The sequence below is a fragment of the Nerophis ophidion genome, linkage group LG24 (genome assembly GCF_033978795.1).
Source record: "Nerophis ophidion isolate RoL-2023_Sa linkage group LG24, RoL_Noph_v1.0, whole genome shotgun sequence".
NCBI lineage: Eukaryota > Metazoa > Chordata > Actinopteri > Syngnathiformes > Syngnathidae > Nerophis > Nerophis ophidion.
This window is the reverse complement of record NC_084634.1, coordinates 36,592,736-36,616,455: the sequence shown is the minus strand read 5'-3', so window position 1 is coordinate 36,616,455 and position 23,720 is coordinate 36,592,736. Positions and strand designations below refer to the sequence as shown.

Genomic DNA, 23,720 nt, shown 5'->3' with positions numbered 1-23,720 from the left:
GGGGGAAAAACAGGTGGAGGAGGTCTACAAGGCCGTTGAGACTTGGCCAGGGGAAAAACAGGTGGAGGAGGTCTACAAGGCCGTTGAGATTTGGCCGGGGGAAAAACAGGTGGAGGAGGTCTACATGGTGGCCGTGGTTTAGAGGGTAGTATCTGTGCTACCTCCGTAGCACAGCTATAGGTCATAGCCCCTTCCTCCAGACGGGGATCCCAGACCCGTTCCCTATGGTCAGGGACTGACCTTAAGGGAGGGTGGTGGGAGGCTTGGAGGCGGGCCGACTCCTCCCCTTTAATTTGTCCAGAATTTCCTTTAGAAAAGGGAGGAAACACCTTGGACTTGGCCGGAGAATGAGGTTTTAAAGGAGGTGTAGGAGAAAAACTAGGTGACTGAGGTTGACTAGAATAATAAGAAAAAATATCCTGATAATTACGTATTTTATCATAAATGTTATTGGTATTCGAAAAAGGTTGGGAATGAAAAGTACTGTCCACAATATAAAAATCTTCTGAAAAAATGTCAACAACAGGGGGCGGTGTTGCGTCACCGGTGGGCGTACCCCAAATGTCGTGACTGCTAGAGTCAGGGGAAAAAAAACAAGCTGGATTACCGGTAGTGGAAGGTGAATCCTGGTCGGGGTGAATCTTGCTGTGTCCATGGGGAGGAATAAGTGGTGCTGGAACATTACTGCCGTGCGGGGGGCCTCTCCACTGGACCCCCCGCCTCTTCGGGGCAGCGCGAACGGCTTCGGAGGGGACTTCAGGCCCACAGTCAAGTCTTTCCTGCTCCCAAGCCACGAGCTCCAACCACAAACCCAAGTCGAAGGGTTCCTCCCGTGGTTTCGACGCGGAAAAACATTTTGATGCTCGGATCCTACTGTGACGCTTGTGTGGCATTGTAATGCCGGATTGGTTCTTCCGGGGATGCGTCGAAGCGATGAACACAACAAGGTAAGTTATAAATGGATTTATTAAATAATAAAAGGCTAGGAACAAAAACACTGCTGTAAAGAGAAAGCAAACCAAAAACAGAAAAACAGTTCCTCAGCATGTGAGCTGGAATAAACTAATGGCTTAGCGTAAAAGCTAGCGAGAATATACATACAAAGATGCAGGTCGAGAGTCGTCACTGTTGCGCGTGGGCAAATTAGGATCCGAGACTGAACAAAGAAAAGAGGAAAGCTTATATAGGGAGAAATCAAGGAGAACCAGGTGTGTAGAAAACGAGGAGCAGGTGAAATCAATGTGTAACCATGGTAACGGACTAAACAGGAAGTAAGTGGGTCAGAAGAGAATGAAACAAAGATGGAAAAATAAACATGTGAAGATCTGAGTCACAGATCGCAACAATATGCAGTATATGTGTATATGTGGTTGTGTGTTACGGTTAGTCTTAAGTCAATGAGTTGTAATTTGCAGTGGTATAAGGCTACAGTGACAGAGACATAAAGTTATGAGGTGATAGCCAATCTGGATTAAGCACAACATTGAGGAGACCCAGAGAGTTCGCAAGCTGCAGAACTGGAGCAGCTGCTTCCCCATCAATATGTGACAAATGCAAGCGAGGCTTTTAAAGCTTCCCAGCTGGACGGACCGACAGGGTTTGAGTTGCAAGAGTTATGTCCTCGTCTTGTCAGTCATGGCAGATGTCATATTTAGATTTGTAAACACACTTTCTCTGGAACTGATACTTTCACTCCTGACTGCGCACGTCACGCTAATGTGTTCATCCTGAAATCTTTAACGCTTATAGTTTTGTTCTAAAATCCAAAAAGAAACACATTAAACATTTTATGGTACAATTCCGGTACGTTTTCTGGAAGACTTTCTAGGGGAAGTTCAACTAAGGAATTGATCATCATTGGAAATATAATATAACAATGTTCCATTATGGGACTGGACATTATAACAACTGTATAATATACTGCACACAATCATTGACAACCATTATGAAGTGCACACGTTAAGGGCACAATAAGTGCACCAATTAACGCACACGTTAAGTGCACATATTAAGTGCACAAGTGTGTTAAAGTAAGTACACTAAGTGCACAGTTTAAGAGCACCGACGACTACAAGTTAAGTCCACACATCAAGAGCATATGTTAAGTGTGTAAAATAACTGCACAAGTTAATTGTACTTAGGTGTCCAAGTTGAGTTCAGGTAAGTATACAACTTAAGTGCACATATCAAGTACAAAAATTAAGTGCGTAAAATTAGTACTACCATGAATTGATTAACGTGGAGCCCGACTTAAACAAGTTGAAAAACTTATTGGGGTGTTACCATTTAGTGGTCAATTGTACGGAATATGTACTGTACTGTGCAATCTACTAATTAAAAAAAAGTATCAAAGCACACTATCAAGGTGCACATGTTAAGTGCATAACATAAGTGAACATGTTATGTGTGAAAAAATAAGTGTATTAACTAAATGCACAAGTTAAAGTGCAAATAAGTGCACAAGTGTGTAAAATTAGTACACTAAGTGCACAGTTTAAGTGAACTTAAGTATACAAGTTAAGTACACATATCAAGAGCATATATTAAGTGTGTACAATAAGTGTGCTAAGTGCACATAGGTGTACAAGCTAAGTTCACTTAGGTGTACAACTTAAAAGTTAAGTGCGTAAAATAAGTACACTATCAAGGTGCACATGTTAAGTGTGTAAAATAAGGGAACACGTTACGTGCATTCAATGCACAAGTGCCTAAGTGCACAGGTTAAGTGTGTAAAATAAGTGCACTAAAGTATACAAATGCACATATAAAGAGCATTTGTTAAGTGTGTATAGTGAGTGCACTTAGTTATACAACTTAAGTGCGCACATCAAGTACAACATTAAGTGCGTAAAGTAAGTACACTATCAAGGTGCATATGTTAAGTGTGTAACATAAGTGAACATGTTACGTGCATTGAATGCACAAGTGCCTAAGTGCACAGAATAAGTGTATTAACAAAAAAACAAGTGTATTAACTAAATGCACAAGTGCACATATATATGTGCACATGTGTAAATTTAGTACACTAAGTGCACAGTTGAAGTGAACTTAAGTATACAAGTTAAGTGCACATATCAAGAGCATATGTTAAGTGTGTACAATAAGTGCGCTAGGTGCACTTAAGTTGTATTCCTAAGTGGACTTAACTTGTACACCTAAGTGCACATATTACATACATTTAAGTGCGTAAAATAAATACACTATTAAAGTGCACATGTTAAGTGCATAACATGAGTGAACATGTGTGAAACATAAGTGCATTAACTAAATGGACAAGTTAAAGTGCACATAATAAGTGCACAAGTTAAGTGTGTAAAATAAGTACATTAAGTGAACATTTTAAGTGTACTTAAGTACACACACACACACACAGAGAGAAGGCCGAGACAGGAGGAGGACAGAGTGTAGGTAAACAGAACATCAGAGGGTCAAATGTGCGAGAAAATGAGAGCAGACAGTGTTGACAAACAACGTTGCAACCTTGTGTGGGAACCACAGGTGCAGAAACAAAAAAGAAGTGCACCATTAAGTGCAACAGTTGAGCGCAGCTATGGACACAAATTAAGTGTATGTGTTAAGTGCGTAACATGATTATAACAAATGTATTCCTGTCCATTTGTGTAAATTCCCACATCTTATTGATTATTAGCCATTAGCGTAAGTTATTATTTCAAATTTTCTTTTGTCCTCTTTCCTATGACAGGAAATATGTGAAAACCCTCACTTCATCGTGGATGCAGCCACCAGGACGGACATCTGTCAGGGGGAATTAGGTGATGTTTCAGATCTTTCTCATAATGTCAGATTAATTATGTATATAGATTATCATCACAACGGCCATTGATATAAATTATTGTCAAGTTGTGCTGAAGCGGTATTTGTGTATCTATGCAAGCTGGCAGTCCAAAAGATTGCCAGTTATTTTAATCAGTGTTGTGTCTAGACTCGGCCTGCTGGCGGCCGTGACGCAGACAGAGCAGAGACAAAGCGATATGACCTGTGTCACCTCATTTTTATTTATTCAAAATCATACATTGTGTCTAACTGCAGTTGTGGAGATTACCCCCTTCCCTCAGCGAGAGCTTCAGTGATGTAACAGGGCTTTCCAAATAAATAGAGGATGCACCTTTAGAACATCCATCCATCCATCCATCATCTTCCGCTTATCCGAGGTCGGGTCGCGGGGGCAGCAGCCTAAGCAGGGAAGCCCAGACTTCCCTATCTCCAGCCACTTCGTCTAGCTCTTCCCGGGGGATCCCGAGGCGTTCCCAGGCCAGCCGGGAGACATAGTCTTCCCAACGTGTCCTGGGTCTTCCCCGTGGCCTCCTACCAGCTGGACGTGCCCTAAACACATCCCTAGGGAGGCGTTCGGGTGGCATCCTGACCAGATGCCCGAACCACCTCATCTGGCTCCTCTCGATGTGGAGGAGCAGCGGCTTTACGTTGAGCTCCTCCCGGATGGCAGAGCTTCTCACCCTATCTCTAAGGGAGAGCCCCGCCACCCGGCGGAGGAAACTCATTTCGGCCGCTTGTACCCGTGATCTTATCCTTTCGGTCATGACCCAAAGCTCATGACCATAGGTGAGGATGGGAACGTAGATCGACCGGTAAATTGAGAGCTTTGCCTTCCGGCTCAGCTCCTTCTTCACCACAACGGATCGATACAACGTCCGCATTACTGAAGACGCCGCACCGATCCGCCTGTCGATCTCACGATCCACTCTTCCCCCACTCGTGAACAAGACTCCTAGGTACTTGAACTCCTCCACTTGGGGCAGGGTCTCCTCCCCAACCCGGAGATGGCACTCCACCCTTTTCCGGGCGAGAACCATGGACTCGGACTTGGAGGTGCTGATTCTCATTCCGGTCGCTTCACACTCGGCTGCGAACCGATCCAGTGAGAGCTGAAGATCCCGGCCAGATGAAGCCATCAGGACTACATCATCTGCAAAAAGCAGAGACCTAATCCCGTGGCCACCAAACCGGAACCCCTCAACGCCTTGGCTGCGCCTAGAAATTCTGTCCATAAAAGTTATGAACAGAATCGGTGACAAAGGACAGCCTTGGCGGAGTCCAACCTTCACTGGAAACGTGTCCGACTTACTGCCAGCAATGCGGACCAAGCTCTGACACTGATCATACAGGGAGCGGACTGCCACAATAAGACATTCCGATACCCCATACTCTCTGAGCACTCCCCACAGGACTTCCCGAGGGACACGGTCGAATGCCTTCTCCAAGTCCACAAAGCACATGTAGACTGGTTGGGCAAACTCCCATGCACCCTCAAGAACCCTGCCGAGAGTATAGAGCTGGTCCACAGTTCCACGACCAGGACGAAAACCACACTGTTCCTCCTGAATCCGAGGTTCGACTATCCGGCGAAGCCTCCTCTCCAGTACACCTGAATAAACCTTACCGGGAAGGCTGAGGAGTGTGATCCCACGATAGTTGGAACACACCCTCCGGTCCCCCTTCTTAAAGAGAGGGACCACCACCCCGGTCTGCCAATCCAGAGGTACCGCCCCCGATGTCCACGCGATGCTGCAGAGTCTTGTCAACCAAGACAGCCCCACAGCATCCAGAGCCTTAAGGAACTCCGGGCGGATCTCATCCACCCCCGGGGCCTTGCCGCCGAGGAGCTTTTTAACTACCTCAGCGACCTCAGCCCCAGAAATAGGAGAGTCCACTACAGATTCCCCAGGCACCGCTTCCTCAAAGAAAGACGTGTTGGTGGGATTGAGGAGGTCTTCGAAGTATTCCCTCCACCGATCCACAACATCCGCAGTCGAAGTCAGCAGAACACCATCCGCACCATACACGGTGTTGATAGTGCACTGCTTCCCCTTCCTGAGGCGCCGTATGGTGGTCCAGAATCGCTTCGAAGCCGTCCGGAAGTCGTTTTCCATGGCTTCCCCGAACTCTTCCCATGTCCGAGTTTTTGCCTCCGCGACCGCTAAAGCTGCACACCGCTTGGCCCGTCGGTAGCCGTCCACTGCCTCCGGAGTCCTATGAGCCAAAAGAACCCGATAGGACTCCTTCTTCAGCTTGACGGCATCCCTCACTGCTGGTGTCCACCAACGGGTTCTGGGATTACCGCCACGACAGGCACCAACAACCTTGCGGCCACAGCTCCAATCAGCCGCCTCGACAATAGAGGTTCGGAACATGGTCCACTCGGACTCAATGTCCCGCACCTCCCTCGTGACATGTTCAAAGTTCTCCCGGAGGTGTGAATTGAAACTCTCTCTGACAGGAGACTCTGTCAGACGTTCCCAGCAGACCCTCACAATGCGTTTGGGCCTGCCAGGTCTGTCCGGCATCCTCCCCCACCATCGCAGCCAACTCACCACCAGGTGGTGATCGGTAGAAAGCTCCGCCCCTCTCTTCACCCGAGTGTCCAAAACATAAGGCCGCAAATCCGATGACACAACTACAAAGTCGATCATGGAACTGCGGCCTAGGGTGTCCTGGTGCCAAGTGCACATATGGACACCCTTATGTTTGAACATGGTGTTTGTTATCGACAAACAGTGACGAGCACAAAAGTCCAATAACAAAACACCACTCGGGTTTAGATCCGGGCGACCATTCTTCCCAATCACGCCTCTCCAGGTTTCACTGTCGTTGCCAACATGAGCGTTGAAGTCTCCCAGTAGGACAAGGGAATCACCCGGAGGAGCACTTTCCAGTACTCCCTCGAGTGTACCCAAAAAGGGTGGGTATTCTGAACTGCTGTTTGGTGCGTAAGCACAAACAACAGTCAGGACCCGTCCCCCCACCCGAAGGCGAAGGGAAGCTACCCTCTCGTCCACTGGGTTGAACTCAAACGTACAGGCTTTGAGCCGGGGGGCAACCAGAATTGCCACCCCAGCCCGTCGCCTCTCACTGCCGGCAACGCCAGAGTGGAAGAGGGTCCAGTCCCTCTCGAGAGAACTGGTTCCAGAGCCCTTGCTGTGCGTCGAGGTGAGTCCGACTATATCCAGCCGGAACTTCTCTACCTCGCGCACTAGCTCAGGCTCCTTCCCTCCCAGTGAGGTGACGTTCCACGTCCCAAGAGCTAGCTTCTGTAGCCGAGGATCGGACCGCCAAGTGCCCTGCCTTCGGCTGCCGCCCAGCTCACAATGCACCCGACCTCTATGGCCCCTCCTATGAGTGGTGAGCCCATTGGAGGGATGACCCACGTTGCCTCTTCGGGCTGTGCCCGGCCGGGCCCCATGGGAACAGGCCCGACCACCAGGCGCTCGCCATCGTGCCCCAACTCCGGGCCTGGCTCCAGAGCGGGGCCCCGGTGACCCACGTCCGGGCGAGGGAAATCTGGGTTCATTTCGTTGTAATTCCATAGAAGTCTTTGAGCTGCTCTTTGTCTGATCACTCACCTAGGACCTGTTTGTCTTGGGAGACCCTACCAGGGGGCATGAAAACCCCCAGACAACATAGCTCCTAGGATCATTGGGACACGCAAACTCCTCTACCACGGTAAGGTAGCAGCTCAGAACATATAGTTTGGATCTGTAACTAGAATACAGCCCGAAACACGTGTCTCCTCATGAGCTAAATTGAACTCTGTCTCTGCATGATTCCTTGCTTCTTGTCTGATTAATTAGATGTCATCCGTGTTTGAACCAGACACATTATGACGTATAATACACATTCATGCTGATTTGTATGACAGTCTACGCCATACTTGCCAACCCTCCCTTATTTTCCGGGAGACTCCCGAAATTCAGCGCCTCGGCCGAGGCCACGCCCCCTCCAGTTCCACGCGGACCCGAGTGACGTGTCGACAGCATGTTTTCACGTCCGCTTTCCCACAATATAAACAGAGTGTCTGCCCAATGATGTTAAAACTGTAGATTAATCGAGGGAGAGTTATTGGTTTCTTTTGTGGTATTATTGTTAGGCAGTCTCATTAACGTCCTCCCAGCACGGCAACAACACACAACAACAGCAGTCACGTTTTCGTCTACCGTAAAGCAGTTCGTCTGCCGTAAACAGCAATGTTGTGACACTCTTAAACAGGACAATACTGCCCTCTACTGTGCATGCATATGTGACGATAACATCTACGGCTTTTAGAGCAGTGGTTCTCCACCTTTTTTCAGAGATGTACCCCCTGTGAAACATTTTTTTAATTCAAGTACCCCCTAATCCAGGGGTGCCCACACTTTTTCTGCAGGCGAGCTACTTTTCAATTGACGAACTCGAGGGGATCTACCTCATTTATATATATCATTTATATTTATTTATTTATGAAAGAGACATTTTTGTAAACAAGTTAAATGTGTTTAATGATAATACAAGCATGTGTAACATATAGATGTCTTTCTTTCACGAAGACAAGAATATAAGTTGGTGTATTACCTGATTCTGATGACTTGCATTGATTGGAATCAGACAGTAATGATGATAACGCCCACATTTTCAAATGGAGGAGAAAAAAAGTTGTCCTTTCTGTACAATACCACATGAAAGTGGTTGGTTTTTGGCATCTAATTCATCCAGTTTCCATACACTTTACAAGAAAAACATTGGCGGCAAATTCCGTAGCTTGCTTGATTGACATTCACGGCACCCGAGGGTCTTGTGAGATGACGCTGGCTGCTGCCAGTTCATTATTATGAAAAAATGACAGAGAGGAAGGCGAGAAACACTTTTTATTTCAACAGACTTTCGCGCCGTCCCTTCCGTCAAAACTCTAAGGGCCGAATGCACATTTCCTATCTTCACAATAAAAGCCCTGCTTCATGCTGCCTGCGCTAACAAAATAAGAGTCTCGGAAAGCTGGCGTGCACAAGTGATGTGCACGCCAGCTCTCTGAGGGATCGCTTGTGCACGCCAGTTTTCCGAGACTCTGTATTTAGTTAGCGCAGGCAGCATGAAGCAGGGCTTTTATTGTGAAGATAGGAAATGTGCAGTCAGCCTTTAGAGTTTTGACGGAAGGTACGGCGCGAGAGTCTGTTGAAATAAAAAGTGTTTCTCGCCTTCCTCTCGGTCATATTTTCATAATAATGATCTTGCAGCAGCCAGCGTCATCTCACAAGACCCTCCGGTACCGTGAATGTCATTTAAGTGATGTCTTGGTGAAGATTGATGATCACTAATTTTTAGGTCTATTTTATTTAAAAGCCTGGCTCGAGATCGACTTACACACCCCCCGTGGTCGACTGGTAGCTCGCGATTGACGTAATGGGCACCCCTGCCCTAATCAGAGCAAAGCATTTTTGGTTGGAAGAAAAAAAGATAAAGAAGTAAAATACAGCTCTATGTCATCAGTTATGATTTATTAAATTGTATAACAGTGCAAAATATTGCTCATTTGTAGTGGTCTTTCTTGAACTGTTTGGAAACAAATATATAAAAATAACTAAAAACTTGTTGAAAAAGAAACAAGTGCACCAATTATAAATAAAGATTTCTACACCTACTGCGATGAGGTGGCGACTTGTCCAGGGTGTACACTGCCTTCCGCCCGATTGTAGCTGAGATAGGCACCAGCGCCCCCTGCCACCCCAAAGGGAATAAGCGGTAGAAAGTGGATGGATGGATAGCTGTAAATATACCCCTTCCCTCTTAACCACGCCCCCCACCACGCCCCTCGCCCCACCTCCCGAAATCGGAGGTTTCAAGGTTGGCAAGTATGGTCTACGCGGCCTCTCATTGGATGTCTCAATCTGTTGCCGACAGGCGACTGCTGGCTACTCGCCGCCATCGCCTGTCTGACGCTGAACGAGAAGCTCCTCCACAGAGTTATCCCCCACGATCAGAGCTTCACGGAGAACTATGCGGGCATCTTCCATTTCCAGGTAAGTTTGTATGACCGCTGGCGTATAATGCAACGATACGTACTCTTTCATCGTGACATAAATCAAATGAGGAATCTACAAACTCCGTTTCCATATGAGTTGGGAAATTGTGTTAGATGTAAATATAAACAGAATACAATGATTTGCAAATAATTTTCAACCCATATTCAGTTGAATATGCTACAAAGACAACATATTTGATGTTCAAACTGATCAACTTTTTTTTTTTTTGCTAATAATCATTAACTTTAGAATTTGATGCCAGCAACACGTGACAAAGAAGTTGGGAAAGGTGGCAATAAATACTGATAAAGTTGAGGAATACTCATCAAACACTTATTTGGAACATCCCACAGGTGTGCAGGCTAATTGGGAACAGGTGGGTGCCATGATTGGGTATAAAAACAGCTTCCCAAAAAATGCTCAGTCTTTCACAAGAAAGGATGGGGCGAGGTACACCCCTTTGTCCACAACTGCGTGAGCAAATAGTCAAACAGTTTAAGAACAACGTTTCTCAAAGTGCAATTGCAAGAAATGTAGGGATTTCAACATCTACGGTCCATAATATCATCAAAAGGTTCAGAGAATCGGGAGAAATCACTCCACGTAAGCGTAACCAACATTGAACAACCATGACCTTCGATCCCTCAGACGGCACTATATCAGAACCAACATCAATCTGTAAAGGATATCACCACATGGGCTCAGGAACACTTCAGAAAACCACTGTCACTAAATACAGTTGGCCGCTACATCTGTAAGTGCAAGTTAAAACTCTACTATGCAAAGCAAAAGCTATTCATCAACAACATCCAGAAATGTCGCCTTTTCTGGGCCCGAGATCATCTAAGATGGACTGATGCAAAGTGGAAAAGCGTTCTGTGGTCTGACAAGTCCACATTTCATATTGTTTTTGGAAATATTCTACATCGTGTCATCCGGACCAAAGGGGAAGCGAACCATCCAGACTGTTATCGATGCAAAGTTGAAAAGCCAGCATCTGTGATGGTATGGGGGTGCATTAGTGCCCAAGGCATGGGTAACTTACATATCCGTGAAGGCACCATTAATGCTGAAAGGTACATACAGGTTTTGGAACAACATATGCTGCCATCTAAGCGCTGTGTTTTTCATGGACGCCCCTGCTTATATAAGCAAGACAATTCCAAGCCACATTCAGCACATGTTACAACAGCGTGGCTTCGTGAAAAAAAGAGTGCAGGTTTTTTTCCCAGACCATCGAAAATGTGTGGCGCATTTTGAAGCGTAAAATACGACAGCGGAGACCCCCGACTGTTGAACAACTGAAGCTCTACATAAAACAAGAATGGGAAATAATTCCACTTTCAAAGCTTCAACAATTAGTTTCCTCAGTTCCCAAACGTTTATTGAGTGTTGTTAAAAGAAAAGGTGATGTAACACAGTGGTGAACATGCCCTTTCCCAACTACTTTGGCACATGTTGCAGCCATGAAATTCTAAGTTAATTATTATTTGCAAAAAAAAATAAAGTTTATGAGTTTGAACATCAAATATGTTGTCTTTGTAGCATATTCAACTGAATATGGGTTGAAAAGGATTTGCAAATCATTGTATTCCGTTTATATTTACATCTAAGACAATTTCCCAATTTATATGGAAACGGGGTTTGTAATTCCAAGACATTATACGCCTTCAGTTCTGGCGTTACGGCGAATGGATCGACGTGGTCGTCGACGACCGCATCCCCACCTGCAACAACCGGCTGGTGTTCACCAAGTCTTTCCGAAAGAACGAGTACTGGAGTGCGCTTTTGGAAAAAGCTTACGCCAAGTAAGAGGAATAAGCTCCTTTGGAAGGATGTGTCCAAAGCATTGACTCCTATGTCCTTCATTCAGGCTGAACGGCTCCTATGAGGCCCTGAGAGGAGGGAATACCCTGGAAGCCATGGAGGACTTCACTGGAGGAGTCACTGAGTTCTTTGAGTTATCCGAGGCCCCGACGGAGCTCTACCACATCATGAGGAAGGCCCTGCAGAGAGGCTCTCTGATGGGCTGCTCCATTGATGTAAGTGCTCTGCTCGTCCCGACTCGTGGCGGAGGACCGAGGACAACATTTTTGGAGTACGGTTGGATCGCAACGACAAAATAATTCTGTTTAGTTTACGTTAAAATGTAATATTCTCGTGGGCGTACTGCATACTGTATACAGAGTTATGGCGCATAGCAGCTTTTTGTGTGATCCCAGGATGCAGAGAAGACAAGCGATGTGCAGGCAGAAGGTTGTTTAGTTAGGTACCAGTAGGGCTGGGCGATATATCGCGAGTTTGTCTCTGTGCGATATAGAAAATGACTATATCGTAATATTTAGGTACCAGGCAGAAGAAAAAGTAATTAAAGTCTAGCACAAACTCAAAAAGCAACAGAACACTATGGCATATAGATAAGGAACCAGCACTTAAGGAGGGAACAAGGTAGAAATAAATAGAACTAATTACCAACGTGGATCAGGTGTGCTGGTAGGACAAGGAACACCGTTTAAAGGTGCTGCATCAAACAGGCACCAAACAGGAAATACTAACAAAACAATAGCGCCATACAAGACGGTAATACAACCCCCAAAAGCAGTGAAGTTGGCACATCGTGTAAATGGTAAATAAAAACAGAATACAATGATTTGCAAATCCCTTTCAACTTATATTCAATTGAATAGACTGCAAAGACAAGATATATTGAACGTTCAAACTAGTAAACTTTGTCATTTTATGCAAATATTAGCTCGTTTGGAATTGGATGCCTGCAACATGTTTCAAAAAAGCTGGCGCAAGTGGCAAAAAAGACTGAGAAAGTCGAGGAATGCTCATCAAACACTTATTTGGAACTTCCCACAGGTAAACAGGCTCATTTGGTAACAGGTATGTGCCATGTTTGGATATAAAAGCAGCTTCCATGAAATGCTCAGTCCCTCACAAACAAAGAAGGGGGCGAGAGTCATCACTTTGTCAACAAATGCCTAAGAAAATTGTCCAACAGTTTAAGAACAATATTTCTCAACGAGCTATTGCAAAAATTTAGGGATTTCACCACCTACGGTACGTAATATCATCAAAAGGTTCAGAGAATCTGGAGAAATCACTGCACGTAACATTGAATGCCCATGACCTTCGATCCCTCAGGCGGTACCTCATCAAAAAGCGACATCAGTGTGTAAAGGATATCACCACATGGGCTCAGGAACACTTCAGAAAACCACTGTCAGTAACTACAGTTCGTCGCTACATTTTTAAGTGCAAGTTAAAACTCTACTGTGCAAACCAAAAGTCATTTATCAACAACACCCAGAAACGGCGCCGGCTTCGCTGGCCCCCAGGTCATCCAAGATGGACTGATGCAAAGTGGAAAAGTGTTCTGTAGTCTGACGAGTCCACATTTCAAATTGTTTTTGGAAACTGTGTACGTCGTGTCCTCCGGAACAAAGAGGAAAAGGACCATCCGGATTGTTCTCGGCACAAAGTTGAAAAGCCAGCATCTGTGATGGTATGGGGGTGTATCCGTGCCCAAGGCATGGGTAACTTACACATCTTCAGTAATGCTGAAAGGTTCATACAGGTTTTTGGAGCAACATATGTTGCCATCCAAGCAACATTGTCGTGGACGCCCCTGCTTATTTCAACAAGACAATACCGAGCCACGTGTTACGACAGCGTGGCTTCGAAGTAAAAGAGCGCAGGTACTAGACTGGCCTGCCTGTAGTTGATAATGTGTGGTGCAATATGAAGCCTAAAATACCACAACGGAGACCCCGGACTTTTGAACAACTTAAGCTGTGCATCAAGCAAGAATGGGAAAGAATTCCTCCTGAAAAGCTTCAAAAATTGGTCTCCAGAGTGTTTTTAAAAGGAAAGGCCATGTAACACAGTGGTAAAAATGCCCCTTCTTTGCAATGTGTTGCTGCCGTTAATTCTAAAAAAAAATAATTAAGTTTCTCAGTGTGAACATTAAATATCTTGTCTATGCAGTCTATTCAATTGAATATAAGTTGAAAAAGATTTGCCAATCATTGATTATTATTATGATTTTATTGAACATTTACACATTAGTGCCAACTTCACTGGTTTTGGGTTTTGTATTATCAGCACAGCATGCAGAGTGAAAATAGAAAATAGAGTAATAAAAATAAAATACATTTATTGCAAACCCCTTTCTGCATTTTTATCCAGACTTGCACCAACCTTTACTCCCTTTTACAATGTTGCATTGGAAACAGATGTGATTTTTTTTTTTTTGCTTTATCATGCTAACAAACAAATAAACAATGCATCTCACCTCATCATGTACCTGCCAGGTGACCTCAGCCAGTGAAATGGAGTCCCGCACTGAACTTGGTCTCATCCGGGGGCACGCGTACTCCATCATAGCCCTGGAGGAGGTACACCCATATATACAGTATATGAATATAAATACACAGTTATGGAGAACCGTGTTGTTTCTAGTGTGACGAGGTTGCAAAGGACAGGAGGATGCGCCTGATTCGCCTGCGTAACCCCTGGGGACAGGTGCTCTGGAAAGGACCCTGGAGCCCAAAGTAAAGTCTGGAAAAAACGTTTGTGCCCATAATATATAACATTCCCAGCTGGTTTTGTATACTCAATTCTTATATTGAATAAATGACAAATATGGCTGACTCAAGTTAGAAATTCATATAAGTATAAATACGCGCTATTATCTTAATAAATATTGCAAATGAATGCACACTCCACTTCTTTCTTTTCTTTACCTCCAAACTAAAATAAATTGTTATGCTACAAATCAGGCCATCTTAGAGTGTATAAATAAGAAGGGAAGACCAATCCTGGTGTGCGCTCTTTCTTCATTCCTTCACGAGGGCTCACCATCTTTCGTCTCCGGAGACATTGTGTAAACATATTGATTCAATCCAACTTTGTACTATCTGATTGTGAGTAATTAAAACTGTTGTAACAAACTCTCTATTGTTGCTGTGTAAGATTCGGCATTTCCACCACATCCTGTTGGTGACGCCAATTTTTTGTGGTGGCCTGTACAGGGACGCCAATTTGATGTGGTTGAAAAGTCATCCTGTTCGTGACGCCAATTTTATGTGGTGGAAATGCTGAATCTTAAACGGGAACAAGAGAGAGTTTGTTACAACAGTTTTAATTACTAACAATCAAATAGTACAAAGTTGGATTGAATCAACATGTTTACACAGACAATGTCTCTGGAGACGAAAGATGGTGAGCCCTCGTGAAGGAATTAAGAAAGAGCGCACACCAGGCTTGGTCTTCCCCTCTTATTTATACACTCCATGACGGCCTGATTTGTAGCATAACAATTTATATAACTGTCCAATGTTTAGGGTGACTTGACCTCTTATGTCGTGTCCCTCCCAATGCATTTAGTTTGGAGGTAACCCTAGGACAGTAATTTTCCACTACATTTTTCATGTACTTCCACAGATCTAAGGAATGGTCCACTCTATCTATTGCGGACAAGGACAATCTGAAGAAACAGACTGTTGAGGAAAGTGAATTCTGGTGAGTCGAAAAGATATGTGTTTATGTCAGATATGTGTTTATATCTCCATAAAAATGCACAATACAGTGGTCCCTCACCAGTTTTAATTTTGACAGCAAAATTTTACTTAGTTTTAGTCATAGTCTTTTGACTAAAATGTAATTTAGTTTTAGTCATAATTTAGTTATTTAAATTGTTTTAGTTTTAGTCTAGTTTTAGTGTACGAAATATCATAAGATTATAGTCGACGAAAACTACAGTAGATTTAGTCGACTAAAGGGTAATATGTAAACTTTCCCTTCAATTTCTGAAAGTCAAAGCAAAACAGCAGAAAAATCACCGATACAAGTCGTATTTTGATGAAAATCATGTCTCAAATTTAGTATTTCACAAGTAAGCCGTGTAATAAACGGGATAACGTCGAGTGGGTTGTATGTTGTGGAAAATGCTTACCTGTGTGTGGATTTCGGGGTGATTCGACTGTAAATGTCGCTTCAAGTTTGTTGTGTTTTTCCCCGTAATGTTGTCTGTCTATCTGTGTTGGCCCTGCGATGAGGTGGCGACTTGTCCAGGGTGTACCCTGCCTTCCGCCCGATTGTAGCTGAGATAGGCGCCAGCGCCCCCCGCGACCCCGAAAGGGAATAAGCGGTAGAAAATGGATGGATGGGATCCTCGCGCTGCATTTCTTACACTGCGTCTTCTTATGTTTAACGTCAAATATAAAATTTTGCCATATGTCCTCTCTCCTCTTCCTCCCCGGCATTGACATGTTGTCTTCTGCAGCACAGTCAGTCTCAAATGCAAACCACGTTTACGTAACTTTCTTACCACGTCGCTCTTATTGGTTCTCTTCCCAACTCCTCCTGCCTCTTCCTAATGAAATGAGTTCCGATTGGATCTCGTCTCTGGCAGACATTTTCGTCTCGTTTTTATTCGTTGACGAATACGTCAATAAACCTCGTCATCGTCTTAGTCCACGTAAATTATTTTTTATTTAGTTATTGTCTTGTTTTAGTCAGAAAAAAAAGGTCGTTGACGATAACTTTGACGAAAATTTTTCATCAACAAAATTAACACTGTCCCTTACTTATTGCTGTTAACCGTGATTAATTAATTTCGGCAAAGTAGTAACCATATACCGTATTTTTCGGATTATAAATCGCTCTGGAGTATACGTCGCACCGGCCGAAAATGCATAATAAAGAAGGAAAAAACATATATACGTCGCACTGGAGTATAAGTCGCATTTTAGGGGGGGAATTTATTTGATAAAATCCAACACCAAGAATAGACATTTGAAAGGCAATTTAAAATAAATAAAGAATAGTGAACAACAGGCTGAATAAGTGTAGGTTATATGAGGCATAAATAACCAACTGCTATGTTAACCTAACATATTATGGTAAGAATCATTCAAATAACTATAACATATAGAACATGCTATACCTTTACCAAACTATCTGTCACTCCTAATCCATGAATCCCATGAAATTTTCTTCCTCGATGTCGCTTCTAAACAACTCTGCCAACTTCAAAGGCATGCGCCGCTTCCTCTTATTCTTTTCTGCTGCATATTTCACTACGTCCAGCTTGTGATTTGCAGTACATGATTTCCTTTTCGCTGCCATTTTTATTCAGCGCTTCTCAGTATTTATAAGTTACCGCCAACGATGAAATGATCCATTTTAATAGCTACGGCAGTAGCATATAGCATATATAGCAGTTAGCATTCCATGACCCACAATGCACTTCTGCCATGACCCTCCCCCGCCGAACTCTGATTGGTTGACGTGTGTGTGACGATTGCTGACATTTTCTTCGTCTCGTCCGCGAATTAGATAAATATTATTATTTGATATTTTACGGTAATGTGTTAATAATTTCACACATAAGTCGCTCCGGCCAAACTATGAAAAAAAAAACGCGACTTATAGTCCAAAAAATACGAATTATATATGAAATGTTTTCATAGCCAGAACATAAAATAAAACCTTCTAAATAGGGTTTTAACCATTACAAGAGCCCTCTGGACATGAAATAACACCTTTTACACTCTTTTAATCCAATGTAGTAATGCTGTTTGAAGTTGAGCCAATCGGTGGCCCCGATACTGTCAAGGGTATTTGTTGACGAACCCCAAGATGCAGAGATGGAGGCAGGCATGGAGTGAACAAACAGGATTTTAATATAAATACTAAGACATAACCAAACAAAGGGTTCAAACCAAAAGCGCGCATGTGGGCGGATAAAAAACTAAAGGCCTTTAGCATAGAAGCTAACAAGAAACAAAAAGGAACTTTAGCATGGAAGCTAGAGGATAACAAACAGAAAAACTGGAAATAGCTATGGCTAACAAAAACAGCTTACCGCTACGACGACCAGGACAAGATGTAGCACGACAGGTAATAGCTGAAATCAAAACGACACGATAAGAGCGACATGTGGCAACGACAATACAAATGACATTACAATGATCCAGCAACTGACACAAGACAAAGCAGGTACAAATAGGAGCAGGCTGATTGGCAACAGGTGTGGCCAGGTGCCAATCAGCCGCAGCTGAGGAGGAACACAGCGCTCAGGGAACAAGACAGGAAGCTGACAAAATAACAGCACTAGACAGGAACTAAAGACAGGATATACCAAACACAGAGGAAAGACGAATGCAGAGGAAAAAACTAAAACATAGACAAACTGTCAGGGGAAAGCCTGACAGATACTGAACAGTGTGCTTTGATTGGTTTGGTACTGTGCAACTGCAGCGCTGATACTTTTAGTTCATTTAGTCATGCTTGAAAACGCTTCATTTAGGACCAAAAAATGAAGAATATGCTTTAAAAAAAAATATCCCCGGGTAAATCTGTGGATGACTGTCAATATATAAGTACTATTATTGTTACTGTTATTGTTAATATAGTAATGGTATCGTTGTGGTCGTTATTATTAATTCAATGGTCAGTCTTGTATGGGAAAAAGTGAATTAAATGCTCCTGTTTTAACATTGTGTATGGACGGACACAATCTAATTACTTGCCAATATTACTACTACTTATATGTCGTGTTTTTATTCATTTATTACTAGAGATGTCCAATAATTTAGGACTGCCGATATTATCGGCTGATAAATGCTTTAAAAAATGTAATATCGGAAATGATCGGGATCGGATTCAAAAAGTAAAATTCATGACTTTTCCAAACGCAGCTGTACGGAGTGGTACAGAAGCAGCCCCTCCCCTCTCCTCTCACACAACACAGGAGTTGCAGCACGACTGCAGGATGAGAGGTTTACTGGCAAAACTTGATGACCTCATCAAACCGCCGCGGGCGGAACATAACAACAACAAGAGTGTGTTGTTGCCGGTGCTGTAGCCGTGGTTAACAAACGAGCTCGCTCAGTGACTGACTAACGACACCATGTCGATGGTTTGGGATTATTTTAAAGTGTCTCTGACCGTTAAAAAAAATTGGCAATTAGCAATGACTGCAACAAGTTGGTTATGCGAGGAGGAACCAAGACGTCTTCCTTTAAGACGAGCAATTTGATCTCCCGCTTCTTCAAGAATCATAATGAGATACACGATGAATACAAGCCGAAGATGGATGAAAAGCAAACAGCGAAAAAAAGTAGTACCACGCAGTTGTCGCTTAAAGACTCCATTTTTTTTTTGTTCCATCTTCTTCCGCTTATCCGAGGTCGGGTCGCGGGGGCAGCAGCCTAAGCAGGGAAGAACAACCTTCCCTCTCCCCAGCCACTTCGTCCAGCTCTTCCCGGGGGATCCCGAGGCATTCCCAGGCCAGCCGGGAGAAAAAGTCTTCCCAATGTGTCCTGGGTCTTCCCCGTGGCCTCCTACCGGGCGGACGTGCCCGAAACACCCCCCTAGGGAGGCGTTCGGGTGGCATCCTGACCAGATGCCCGAACCACCTCATCTGGCTCCTCTCGATGTGGAGGAGAAGCGGCTTTACTTTGAGCTCCTCTCGGATGGCAGAGCTTCTCACCCTATCTCTAAGGGAGAGCACCGCAACACGGCGGAGAAAACTCATTTCAGCCGCTTGTACCCGTGATCTTATCCTTTATGTCATGACCTAAAGCTCATGACCATAGGTGAGGATGGGAACGTAGATGGACCGGTAAATTGAGAGCTTTGTCTTCCGGCTCAGCTCCTTCTTCACCACAACGGATCGGTACAACGTCCGCATTACTGAAAGACTCCGTCGAGAGAAAAAAAAATACAACAAAAACCACCTCAAGGCGAAAGCCCATGTTGTGGTCAGGGACAAGGCACGCAGTATGGCAAAAGCTGCAATGGAGTTTGGTGTGGCTAGCCTGCCCTGCATGGCCCACACTTAGCAGCTTGCAATGAACGACGGTGCCCTGTGTCAACGCAGCATTTCAGAAGCTCTGACTGACTGCTAGGCCACTTCAAGCACTCACCACTAGCTTGCAGAACATTTGTGTAACTCATACAAATATGTTAGAGCAGGACAGATTGAGCCCAGTTTATAATTTCCTGTTATACAGTATGCCAGGCAGTCTTGCATAAAGGAGGACTATGTTATTGTTTACTTATTACTCTAGTATACTCTGGACTGAAGCTGTGTGCCTTCATTGTTTTTGTCGCTGTTTTGAGGCATGTTTAAAGAAAATGAAAAATAATGCACTTTGTGTAAGTCAAAGTATAGCACGTCCCATAGTTGTAGTGGGTCTCTGCGAAACCATGTCCCAAATTCCAAGCTGCTGTTTTGAGGCATGTTAAAAAAAAATAATGCAGTTTAAGAGTTCAATAATAAATATGGCAGTGCCATGTTGGCACTTTTTTCCATAACTTGAGTTGATTTATTTTGGAAAACCTTGTTACATTGTTTAATGCATCCAGCGGGGCATCACAACAAGATTAGGCATAATAATGTGTTCATTCCATGACTGTATATATCGGTAAAGAATAATTAAGAGTTGGACAATATCGGAATATCGGCAGAAAAGCCATTATCACACATCTCTATTTATTAGTAATGTTTAATTTTAGAAATCATTTTTAAATACCGTATTTTCCAGACCATAAGGCGCACCGGATTATAAGGCGCACTGGCACCAATAATGTTGAAAGGTACACACAGGTTTTGCAGCAACATATGTTGCCATCCAAGCATGGACGCCCCTGCTTATTTCAGCAAGACAATGCCAAGCCACGTGTTACAACAGCGTGGCTTCATAGTAAAAGAGCGCGGGTACTCGACTGGCCTGCCTGTAGTCCAGACCTGTCTCCCATTGAAAATGTGTGGCGTATTATAAAGCCTAAAACACCACAACGGAGACCCGGGACTGTTGAACAACTTAAGCTGTACATCAAGCAAGAATGGGAAACCATTCCATCTGAAAAGCCTCAAATATCGGTCTCCTCAGTTCCGAGTGTTGATAAAAGGAAAGGCCATGTAACACAGTGGTAAAAATGCCACTTTTTTGCAATGTGTTGCTGCAATTAAATTATAAGTTAATGATTATTCTCAACAACAACAAAAATGTTTCTCAGATCAAGCATTACATATTTTGAATTTACAGTCTATTCAATTGAATAGAAGTTGAAAAGGATTTGCAAATCATTGTGTTCTGTTTTTATTTAAGATTTAACCTTCGTCTTGTGTTAGGGTCGGCACCGACCCGTTTTAGTTTTTAAATGCATAAAAACACCAACACCACATACATTTATTTTTTTGCATCAAAGCTTTTTGACTTTGTCAGGAACCTCTTTGTCAACAAAATAAAACATTTTAATTTTTTTCACTAAATTATAAAATGCTCTGGTAGAAAACATGCCCTTGGTGTTGTTAGGGTCGGTTTCGACCCAGTTATAAAAATAAGATGATAAAGCAATGATAAGAGCCAAAACTGAACACACTGACAGCCAGCTCCTCTCCCAATCATGTGAGCTTTAGTGGATTCTCATTTTACCTTGTTATCCTGTACAAAAACAAACAAAAGACAGACACTAAAAGTGTCACTTTTTGCCACTCTGATTTTGTTTTTTTATTAGTTTTGGAACTAGTAATCTATTTCTCTTGGTTTCATTTGCTTGATTGGTTGTTGTTTGATGTTGGATTTCTGTTGCTGAAAAAAATACTTTTTAGCCTTTTTCTTGAAGTAAATATATATGGGTCGAAATTGACCCCTAACACCATAGATGTTACTATAGTTAAAATTCTTAAAATTAAAAAATAAATAAAACACATTTATTTAGGAGATGTGTTCTAATACCCCTTAGTAATAGTTAGGTAACACAACAACCTTTTTTTTATTTATATGATTCTCTTGAGGTTCGTTTTACCATTTTTAAAAATTTAAATCGAGGGGTATACTGACAAAAATAAGGCCCAATGGCCCAAACCAAAAATATTAAAACCAATATTTTCAAGGATAAGGAAGCCTAACAAGGTAACCAAGAGACAAGAAACAAATTGGATGATAGATAATTGTTTTTAGTGTATTTTACAGCTGATTTAAGACATGGGTCAAAACCGACCCGTTAACATAAGAGATGGTAACAGAAAGCTAACACAAGAGGAAGGTTAAACAACGTGCCAACAAATAAAGTTTGACTGCTCGGTGGTCAATATGATTATGACAAAGCCATTACGGGCCAGGGTATCGGGATAAAACGAGGTAATGTTACCTGGATCATTCCTCCCACCCAGGATGTCCTTTGTCGACTTCAAGAAGAACTTCACCAAGCTGGAGATCTGCAACCTGACCCCCGACACGCTGCAGGGCGACGAGAGGCACAGCTGGGCGGTGTCGGTCAACGAGGGCCGCTGGGTGCGAGGCAGCTCAGCCGGTGGCTGCAGAAACCACCCGGGTAAGGGATGCAAAAAAAATACCCTAAAGCAGGGGTCACCAAGGCGGAGCCCGCGGGCACCAGGTAGCCCGTAAGGACCAGATGAGTAGCCCGCTGGCCTGTTCTAAAAATAGCTCAAATAGCAGCACTTGCCAGTGAGCTGCCTCTATTTTTTAAATTGCATTTATTTACTAGCAAGCTGGTCTCGCTTTGCTCGACATTTTTAATTCTAAGACGGACAAAACTCAAATAGAATTTGAAAATCCAAGAAAATATTTTAAGACTTGGTCGTCACTTGTTTAAATAAATTATTTTATATTTTTACTTTGCTTCTTATAACTTTCAGAAAGACAATTTTAGAGAAAAAATACAACCTTAAAAATGATTTTAGGATTTTTAAACACATATACCTTTTTACCTTTTAAATTCCTTCCTCTTCTTTCCTGACAATTTAAATCAATGTTCAAGTAAATTTATTTTTTTATTGTAAAGAATCATAAATACATTTTAATTTAATTCTTCATTTTAGCTTCTGTTTTTTCGACAAAGAATATTTGTGAAATATTTCTTCAAACTGTTTATGATTAAAATTCAAAAAAGTTATTCTGGCAAATTTAGAAAATCTTTAGAATCAAATTGAAATCTTATTTCAAAGAATTTCTTTTAAAAATTTTGTTCTGGAAAATCTAGAAGAGATAATGATTTGTCTTTCTTAGAAATATAGCTTGGTCCAATTTGTTATATATTCTAACAAAGTGCATATTGGATTTTGACCTATTTAAAACATGTCATCAAAATTCTAAAATGAATCTTAATCAAGAAAAATTACTAATTCCATAAATTATTTTTTAATTTTTTCCAAAAGATTCGAATTAGCTACTTTTTCTCTTCTTTTTTTCTGTTGAATTTTGAATTTTAAAGAGTCGAAATTGAAGATAAACTATGTTTCAAAATTTAATTTACATTTTTTTCCTGTTTTCTCCTCTTTTAAACCGTTCGATTAAATGTCTTTTTCATCATTTATTCTCGACAAAAAAAACCTTCCGTAAAAGGAAAAAAATGTACGACGGAATGACGGACAGAAATACCCATTTTTATATATATATAGATTTATTTATTAAAGTTAAATTGAGCAAATTGGCTAATTCTGGCAATTTATTTAAGTGTGTATCAAACTGGTAGCCCTTCGCATTAATCAGTACCCAAGAAGTAGCTCTTGGTTTCAAAAAGGTTGCTGACCCCTGCTCTAAACACGGTTAAAAAGTTCTTTAACTTATTGTCAGAATCAATTCACACCGTTTTGTGCTTGACAGACACATTTTGGACAAACCCTCAGTACCACCTGCAGCTCTACGAGGACCAAGACCCCGAGGACCCGCAGGACTTCTGCACCGTGGTCGTGGCTCTCATGCAGAAAGGTCGTCGCATGCAGAAGCGCATCGGGGCCAGGTTCCTCACCATCGGGTTTTCCATCTATGAGGTAAAACATCACGTGACGCGGTCTCAACCTCTCTCTTTCAATATGTTGACCGTCCTTTTTTTGTTTGCCTTACAGGTGCCAAAAGAGGTATGGCC

The 23,720-nt window shown here is 42.8% G+C and overlaps 1 protein-coding gene across 4 annotated transcripts in view; it reads left to right on the top strand.

Moving 5' to 3' along the window:
• Positions 1-23,720, top strand: part of LOC133542305 (calpain-3-like) — a 69,022-nt gene that overhangs the window by 18,506 nt on the left and 26,796 nt on the right. For 3 of the 4 annotated variants that reach the window (XM_061886305.1, XM_061886304.1, XM_061886303.1), the window contains exons 2-11: positions 3,704-3,773; positions 9,688-9,806; positions 11,484-11,617; positions 11,683-11,851; positions 14,129-14,212; positions 14,277-14,368; positions 15,261-15,338; positions 22,006-22,166; positions 23,459-23,625; positions 23,701-23,712. In XM_061886305.1, coding sequence (XP_061742289.1) covers positions 3,704-3,773; positions 9,688-9,806; positions 11,484-11,617; positions 11,683-11,851; positions 14,129-14,212; positions 14,277-14,368; positions 15,261-15,338; positions 22,006-22,166; positions 23,459-23,625; positions 23,701-23,712 — 1,086 coding nt within the window. Of the gene's footprint in view, positions 1-3,703; positions 3,774-9,687; positions 9,807-11,483; positions 11,618-11,682; positions 11,852-14,128; positions 14,213-14,276; positions 14,387-15,260; positions 15,339-22,005; positions 22,167-23,458; positions 23,626-23,700; positions 23,713-23,720 lie in introns of those variants that run through there. The other variant, XM_061886306.1, reaches the window with a different exon arrangement.